We start from the raw sequence: 9633 nt of genomic DNA on the forward strand, positions 1-9633 counted from the left end.
CCTGGCCTGGGATTTAGTATTGGAAGCAGGGTGAAGATGCGGCTGATGTTTTCACCTAATCCATATTAATTACTTATGCAGCACAGATTACTTTGCATACACCAGAAACACACAGCCATTATCGATGATTCGGTGCAGATTGATTTTTTTGGGTTTATAATTTTTAATTTGTTAATTATTTTCACAATAAGCATGGGCATTGAGAGGTATTAAAAACACAGCAATTGTGTTGACAAGATTAAATACTTTCTTTGTTATGTTTTTAAACCCTCTCAGCGCATATGCATGTTTTGTTTTTGTTTCTTTTTCTTTTTTTTCCTGAAGGCTTCATTTCGCAAAAAAGGAAAATGAAATTTGTATGGACTTGGTGACATTTCCTTAGAACATGTATAATGCGTTGCTCTGCTTCTTGCTTTGAAAGCCCCTGAAACTCTCCTTCTGAAAAAGGTATATCTTTAATATGGCAGCAACACGTGTCAATGTGATGTTTTCTGTGGCACCAATTAGACCAAGCAGCAAAACAAGGTTTGGCTTGGGTGTGTCTGCCTGAGAGATCGATTTCAAGGCACTTGATCTGTGCTCCCCTCACGCAGAGAGAGGGCTGATCGCACAGCAGGTCCATCTGGTATTGTGCTCGAAACAATCTTTCTATGCACTTTTATACCGTTGGGTTTCTTTTTCTGGGGGGTTGTTTAAGAGATAACATAAATGAATGGTTAAATCGCAGGCATTGTGAGAAATAATCCAAAGAAAGTCAGTATGAAGCCTGTTGCTCTCTCTGTTAAAAAAAGCTTCTTTGTTCTTTCTGCAGAATGCCGTAAAAGAAGAAAAAACAAGAGAAAAACTTGACTAGTGTGGCTTACTGAGCAATGGACACCTGTTTCTGGATTGATGAGGAAGCAGGAGGTGGGGAGGTCCTGAAGATGCCAGCAGCTGGCATGAACTTGCTTTTCTTTAAGTGCCAGCTGCCAGATCCTATTACCCATGGGCACACGACCACTGGAGGATACCTGTGCACAGACTGAACATGGTGTGTCTGGATACTTTTTGTGAAATAATGAAGTCCCAGCGCAACCCAGCTCTTTTTTTTTTTAAATGGGAATCTGGATACCACTGTTCCAAAGTCAGAAAAAGGATCAGATCCCTGCTCACCCCTTTCAGCTTAATCAATCATTGGTAGCCGTAGAGAATGTCAGCTCCTATCCTGTGAACCTTTCCAGAAGAGGCTGCTTCCTCTTCTGTGTCATGGTCCAGAAAAAGACAGCAGCAATCTATCAATAACGTATTGTTTTTTTTTTGTTTGTTTTTTTTTTTTTAATTTGCACTGTGGTGTATCCAGTTTTGAACTTTATCATTTGTAGTAGTAACAGTATTTATTTTTTACTAACACGAACTGGTCAGCGAACCACAAAAGAAATTTAAATTCAGAATGAATTTCAAAGAAAAGCAATAGATTGACTCCCCGGGGTTTTTTAGTGGTGTTTTACTGAAGCTGAACTCCCTCATTCAAGAGGACATAAATGCAGCCTTATTTGATTCTAGCATTTTGATAATCTTCTGCTTCAGTTTTCCCTCTTTCTGTTGCAGCTATTTATCCATCCTTCTGAAAACCTTATTTTTTTATCTTTCTATATTTGATTGTGAAAAATTAACTTTCAAAACCTGTCTGATTAGGTGGTACTTTGTTTACAAGGCAAATTTACATCCTACAGTAGCTACCTTTAGTTGCCATGGTTGCATGAGTCATATGGGTAAGGTCCCAGGATGAGGAAAATTTAGCATAAGAAAAAACAGCTTTAGAAGAAATCGGGACGCTAACGCTACGTTTGAATTCATTTGCAGCAGAAACACTGTGCAAACAGCATTCACTATTAACTGACTTGCACCTACGGGGGAGTTCATCTTTAAATTATGCATTGTATGGTCTGAAATTAAATGTGTTGACTACTGAAAATTCGAGTAGGATATATATATAGCACAAAGTGGATGGGTTTGTATAGTTATTGTGTTTAAAGAGGTCTCAGTGAATGCTGTACCACTTAATGCCGGATAGTTTAGTAAACCACCACCAGATTGCTATATCCCAGGTAAAAAAAATGGTGGTATCGTTACACATTTTCTTCATCACTGATGTGTGTGTATATAGGACTTTAAAATAATGCTGTTATCTTTAGCCTATCAGAGCACTTTTTTTCCTGCAGTAGAAGTCTTATATTTCTCTGTGTAGGTGCTGAGTAATAATGTTGTTGAAAGACAATAAAAATGCAGTTAGAGAGCAAGTAGTATATGAAGACTTTTCTACCAAGTTAGGTATAGAAGTCTCAGATGTCATATCAAGATAGAAACCCTCAGTATTAGCTCAAGCCTCAAAAGCAACTATTAAAATAAAAAAAAACATTTTTACATCAGAAAGTACAGGAAAACATGATATGAGCATTATATAATAATGTGAGTACTTTTGATCTAAATCAGATTAGTATTCCAGCCATCCTTTTTCTAACATCTTCATCCAATTCACATACAGACACACAAATACCCACACACTCACACCAGGGCCAGTTTACTCAAAAGCCAATTAACCTACCAGTATGTCTTTGGACTGTGGGAGGAAGCCAGGGCACCCAGGGGTAACCAACGCTGACACGGGGAGATCGCAGAAACCCCACACAGATAGCATTCCAGCTCCTGAATCTAACGCAGGACCCCAGCACTACAAAGCAGTGATGTTGACCACTGTGCCACCATTTCACCCAAGATGATGATGATCATGAGTATTGTTATTGTTTAAAGCACTTTATATAGCACTTTTAAAGGTGTAATCTAAAAAGTATTATTATTATTATTATTATTATTATTATTATTATTATTATTATTATTATTATTATTATTATTATTATTAACCTAATGCAACACAGAGATGGCAAGTAAAACATCAGCAGCAACAGGTAGTGGTGAAAGTGAGCCACTGAGTGAGTTTTGTGTGGAGCAGATCCCCAATAATAGCTAGAAGAAAAGCAAGGAGAGAGGGAGAGATGAAAGGCTCATCTGTAGAAGTATGAGCCAAATAAAGAATCAATCAGTGGACCAAATCAAGAAGCGCTGGAACAATCAGAAATAGAATTTCTTTTCATTAGTTACACATAAGCACAGTAAGCTGTCAAACACCATCAGAACTCTGTGGCTGTGCCATCCCCATTTACCCCAAGACTGCGTCACAGCTGCGGTGGAATAGAATTGCAATACTGGTGTAGAGATTCACAAGCTGTATTTCACTTTTCCTTCAAGCCTTATGTCCAGAGGTCAGCTGAATGCTCTTATCCGCTGTTCTCAGATACACTTATCAAGGGAAGAGTTTCAAGTCATTAGTGCTGCTCCTGACAGGTGAATAACCCTCCCCCACAACATACATTTTGGTAAGCAAACACTCTAATTGGCAGACTTTGGAATTCCCTAAAGGGCTGATATGTAGGAGCTGAAGGACAGTAATGAAGAGGATTCTCACTCTGAAATGAGGGGTAAAGTGCCATCAATTCAGTCTTTAGGAAGAAAATATTCATACCTGTACATGATGCACTTTACAATTTCCAGAATGAACCACTGAACCCATTACAGTGAGATATAGTATGTGAATAAGTGAATAATTGAAGTGAAGTTGCAATCAGATATGAGGTCCTGCCACTAGGTTGCTGCGCAAGCAAGTTTCTAAAAAAGAACAATTATACACCTCTATTGTCAATGATTGCTGAGCATCACACTGCACACGTTTTCTTAGTTTCTCCAGCACAACACGGTAATACAGTAATAACCTGGCAGCCCAGTTAGTTAAAAAGGAGAAATGTTTATTTAGTGTAATACAAACACAAAACACATCTGTTATTATTTCAGGTGGGGAGCTGCGTCAGCATGCGTAGGCTGCAAAGGAGCAAGTGATAGGTTTATTCCTTGCTGAAAAGGGAAGAGAGGAAACAACATTTCGGCTGCAGAGCCTGCTTCGGGTGTGAGCAAAGGTCTGTTATTATTATTTACTGATCGCAAGTGAGGCACAGATACCATCAAGGGGAGAACAGAGAAGCAGCATCAGATCAAATAAATATCCTACATAAGACAAAATCCCTCCCTAACTTGTACGCTAAACAAATGGGATCTTATTCCCCTATTCAAAACAGTGCATAGCTAAATAATGAGGGATTTACTTTAGCTTGGTGAATACCACAAACAGGAAATCAGTCAGTATTTCCACAAATATAAGTTTTTACTTATGCCCTTGATCCAGTGTTAGTGCTCACATTACCCGAATGAGCTCTGGATACTTGGCCTGTCAAAAGAGTTACTCTCTCACAGGTCTGTTTTTTCCCCTGCATCTTTTCTCTTCTCTTCTGTCCCTCTTTCTCTGTCTTTTTTTTATCTTGTCTTCTGTGTTGATGTTTTGCATAACGATGGGAATGAGGATTCAACAGCAATCTGTTTTCATTCGGAGTTGAAAATTGGTAGAATTGTTTGGTGGCTGCCTGTATTTTGGCCATTGTGACTGCCTCAAATGACAAAATAAGATCAAATTTACACCACTCACAACAGTATTTTCTTATTAATGGCAGTTTTCAAGTCAATGGAAGCCATGTAATTACACAAGAATAACAAGCTTCAACTTAAAAAATGTAATTGCCTAGCAATTACTGTGTAATATAAAAAAAACTTTGTGTTATTATCCCATTATAACTATGCAATTACATGGCAATGCTTGCCCTTTTCTTGAACTTGCTTCTTTGCAGTTTGTTGAATTAACATTTTCTAAGTGTGAATAGTGAGGAGCAAACGTAACGTTTTAATGAGATTAAACCAATAGAATGAGAGAGAGAAGATTTAAGCATTCAAATTGATTTTGGAGTGCTTTGCATGTTATTTGTGAAAGAAGGAAATATCTCAGTCCCAGTCAAACAGTATTTTAATAACACTTATCACAGCATCACAAGTGTGGCACTGAATGGTACAGACTAAGCTAGAGGTAGCAACCTTAGCAAATACCTTCTCCAATACCTTAAAATGATTAACTGAGTCTTACAAGTGAAATGAGAGGACTAGTGGACATCTACTGATCAAAACATGCATCCTTAGATAAAATCAAAATGACACTTGCTAAATAAGGATTTTAATCAAATAATCACTCTCAAAATAAGTTTTAAATATTTGGGTAAACAGATTTTGTGTGCTAAATTATCTTAATGAATCCACATTTTCACATTTTAGTAAACTGTAAAGAGAAAATGCAAATTTTGTTTCGCTTGTATTTTTTTAAATGAAAGGCAGCTTTAATTAATTTTCACAGAATGTATTCTACAGATGAGCTTATTCTAACGAGAGGAGAGTAGGAGCATCTGCTCTGATGATGCAAGATCTCAAGTGTGTAACTTCAGCTCTCGAAGAAGCCTGAGATGACTAAGTGGTGAGGAATAAATTCAATTAAGAGGAGCAGTGGATATTTTATACAGTCTTAGCACAGGAAGGACCTGAAAGCTCTTCTGGCTGAAGAAGAGAGTAAAAATTAAGTGTGAAAGGAAGTCCAGTGAACCACTGCCTGTAGACTTCAGTGTCTTTGCTGAGTGATCTCTCTTCACACTTGAATGTAGAGAATACACTTCCTTGTGAAGGAAAGAAAATCTGCCAAACAGCAGAAAAACTCCTTTCTATCATCCCTCTCCCTCCCCCAACCCCAATTTCAGCTTATATTGAACCGAGAGGAAGCTGAGAAGTGTTTTTCACCTTCTCATATTATCATAGCTCAATCAAGTTGAATGCCAGACATTTGACTGTGATTACAGGTATAGCCAGTTTTTCACTGAAATGTCTATATACCTGTGAAGTATTCCATATTAGTGTCTGTACTAATGTCAATTATAAATAAATGCCCTATCTCATATTTTAGTATCAAATGATAGAATGTATTTTTAATCATTATGAATTTCCCCATTCAACAGGAATTAGATTATTATACAGAAAGGCTTTTAAGATTAAACTATTTAGATTTAAAGTGTTGCATTCAGATGTGAGTCTGTAAGACATCGATATGTTTTAATGAAAATATTTCAATTGGTTTCAAATGCTGAATATTACTGAATGTAATTATTGTCTGTTATATGTTACTATCACTATTGTGCACACATTATAGAAAAAATGATCATTCAGAAATGGGGATCAAATTGATTATTGAGACAATCACTGGAAAAAGGCTTGATAGGAAATATTGATTAAAACCATATCAATAATATTTGAAAACAAAATAGTTTTATTATTTTTAAATGATTTTAAACAATAAGTACAAATAAGTTTAACCTTTTGAATTGTAGCAACATGTTCTATTTATTAATAGAAATCTTCAAGATGGGTAAATATTACCCTGTACTGAATATACATGCTAATGTGTAAAGTATAAGCACAAGTACGCAGACATCAGTGTAGCACCTTTAGATCATCTAAGCACTCCCTCATTTCCTCCTGTTTTCGGGACAAACATCAGCCATATCAGCACAGTAGTGATCACCCTTTCTTTCAACCATGCAATTTTCACCACGTCTTGTTTAGATGCTGACTAAAACACACTTTCTTCAGTACATTAAAACACCTTCCCGTTAGCATGCTGACCCAGCACATTCTCTTAATCATCAGAGATGTGTGCTGATGGGATCTCTTCATTTTTTGTTGCACAGAAACGGGGAGATACTTGTAACACTGAACTATAGAAAAAATTGATGCTGCAAGTAGCACATGGCTTTGAAGAAATCTTTGGCAGAAAAGCTGGTCATTAGTTAGAACTGAAACTGAGCTTTAGAAGCATATTTTAAGCAAGTGATGCATGCGTTCTGAGCACAATTATGTGTTCTGAGCTGTGGGGCTATGGAATTACGTGTGCAGGGACCTAAAGGGGTCTTCGTATTAATAGAAATGTCCTGGGATGGAAAGCCCTGCTTCAAAAAAGGCTGTGCTGAATTTTTTTTTTTCAGAAAGTGACACAAACATGAGCAGGACCAAACAATGACAGTGAAAAATTTGAATAGCTGCAGCAAGAGGGTTTAATTGGCTCTCAAAGCACCCAGCAGAGCAGTTGATATCAGTAGTCATGGTTTACAGGTCGTCTGCCTATGCAGCAGCTCTCTGGAGCAATGCCTCTCAAAGTAATGAGCATTACCTGGAGCAGAGCTGCCACTGACATGACGTCTGGAGGAGAGCTAGCTCGCGTGGAAATTCACTCCTTTATTTAAGTTGCTGCTCACAGCCAAAGTTATGTAGCACTCTGCTAGCAAACATCAAAACGGAATGGAAGCAGATAGGGCAACCTAACAAGAAATAAGGAAGGGAGGAAAGCTTTACTTGTGGTCTGACTAGCTTATTCCCCCCAGGCTTTGGTTTGAACTATCAGCGGGAGGGTGGTGCAGGAATTCCTTCAAACGTATTTTGTGACGTTTGAAGCACATCTCCAAGTACAGTCCATAACACAAGACTCCTTGATTTCCACTCAATCATGAAGAATGGGTTTTCTGTTCTTAACCTTAGAAGATACTCTTCGTTCCTCTGGATTTCCCATGGGAACACCCCAAATCATTCTCCTGCCCACATGTACCTTATCTTTGAGAGTACCACCTACAGCATGACATGAAGCAGACAGGAGCATGTCAGTAAATTGTATTAACTGTGTGGGGGGGGGTCTTAAAGTAACATTATTGGAATCTTACATTAAGCCTATAGGATGTGTATAAATATCATTAAGATTAGATGAGTAGTGTTGAGTTAGTGTGATGGGTTTTATGGTAGTGAACACACCTTGAAATACACATTCTAGAAACAATGCAATCCCTTAGGTTTTGGAAACAGATGTTACAGAGGTTAAGACCATCTTGCAACTAGTTAAAGCTCACAAGCAATCTTTACATTTATTACACTACAATTGCTTTGCAAGTCCTGTATTAGTTGATGATTCAATTGAAAAGCTTACATTATCACACAAAAAAGCTAAAAAAAGAAAATAATAAACAAGTTTGTTTATCCATTCCATTGTATTTTTAGAAAAGCTGCTTTTTTCAGATATCTAGTCATCCTAGCAATTCAGTAATTGACCTTGCCTTATAATAAGGAAGGGAGCACACTATGGATAGCGAGGTTGCAAAGCTAACAGATGCCTTACAGCTGATCTACACCTGTACCCAATAGCTTTGTAGTGGCTGTTATTTCAATCCAGGTGCAATGCCTGATACGGTATATGTTTTACTACTAGATAGAATGTACAATTTTGAGTTTAATTGTAATTGCACTTGTAAACTTTGTATTGTTACAACCAGGAAAAATAAAAATCTATCTTTTCCAGTGTGTCTAATTGCTGTTGTGCCTTCTTGTTCCTGATTTCAGGCATTGTTAGTCTCTTTTCTGAGAGTTCTTAATCACAGGCTAGCTTACATTTTCTGGTTAAGGTCTATTTTAACATTTACTTTCCCATCTTAAGCTCTTAAAAAGCTTATTGAGATTTGTAATTGCTATGAGCCCTGTGCTAATTAACATGTTTCGGGACTGCTCTCACTCAAGTGAAGTGTGCTGAAATAAAAAAATGGATTTAAGCAACAGAAAAAAACATTGTATGAGTTTCAATCCCATGTCTGTTCATCCTCCTTATCACTTAAAAGCTGTTTAGTCAGAAATAAAACAGCAAATTCTTAATTAACAGTCCTGTGTGCTGAAGTTATTGGGAACAATGTACTTTTAACGGGTATTTTTGGAATCAAGGACTGAGTTCAGAAAAAAGTCTAAATCAGTAAGCAGATCAGTAACGCAGCTTTTAGTACTGGTGATAGGGGGCTTGTGAGGAACAAAAAACAGCACATACTCCAGAGCCCCAGGACCACTGACGTACCTGAATTAATGACCTCTGGTTGGCCATTGTGTTATTCTTCAGAGGTCCTAGACAAGTGAATTCAGGTAGAGCAAAGCTGCCAAAAAGACCCAAAAATATTACTGCTGTGTTCCGGGCTACAAGACATCTTAGCGAGCTACAGTAGCAATGAATGAGTGGATTGGGCTAGTCCAATCACTTGACTGTTCCACGCAAAAGACTAAAGTGCTGGAAGAAAGTAAAAGCATGTTCTGTCTTCATGGCAAAACAAGGATGGGACGTCAAAAGCACTAGGAGAAAAGTCAAGCCTTTATTTCATATCACTGCTGATAATGCCGTCTTCTGCAGCTCACTGCTGTCAGCTTGATATGTCCCAGGCAAAATATGAAGGGAGTCAATGGGAACAAGATTCAGATAAAAGCACTGTGTCTCCAGAGCCACAGTCAGTGCCACCTGTCACTCAGACAGACATTCCCTTCCTGTAAAATTAGGACTTCAAAACATGCATACTTTTTTACTATATTATGCTTAATGATACAGCAGAAGAGACCACTTGTGATTCACAACATCCTGTTCTGAAATAATTTCATTGTAAGCTCAAGTTCCCCATTCATACTGTACTTTAAATTCATATTAGGGTATGACAACTAATGAGATTTTGGTTGTAAAACATCTGTTTCCAAAGTTCATACACCTTTCATGTAGGCTGTTTACGACCAACTGAAGAAGCAGCCTTATACTGTAATATCAAACATTGCAAC

At 37.6% G+C, this 9633-nt stretch overlaps 1 protein-coding gene across 1 annotated transcript in view; it reads left to right on the forward strand.

The window, feature by feature from the left end:
* shisal1a (shisa like 1a) overlaps positions 1-8356 on the forward strand; it is a 98955-nt gene extending 90599 nt beyond the window's left edge. The window contains exon 5 of the mRNA XM_088645745.1: positions 812-8356. Within this exon, the coding sequence (XP_088501871.1) occupies position 812 (1 nt within the window). The 3' untranslated portion in view covers positions 813-8356. The remainder of the gene's footprint in view (positions 1-811) is intronic.
* The last annotated feature ends 1277 nt before the right edge of the window (positions 8357-9633 follow it).

This window comes from Lepisosteus platostomus, chromosome 9 (assembly GCF_059453375.1).
Source record: "Lepisosteus platostomus isolate fLepPlt1 chromosome 9, fLepPlt1.hap1, whole genome shotgun sequence".
NCBI lineage: Eukaryota > Metazoa > Chordata > Actinopteri > Semionotiformes > Lepisosteidae > Lepisosteus > Lepisosteus platostomus.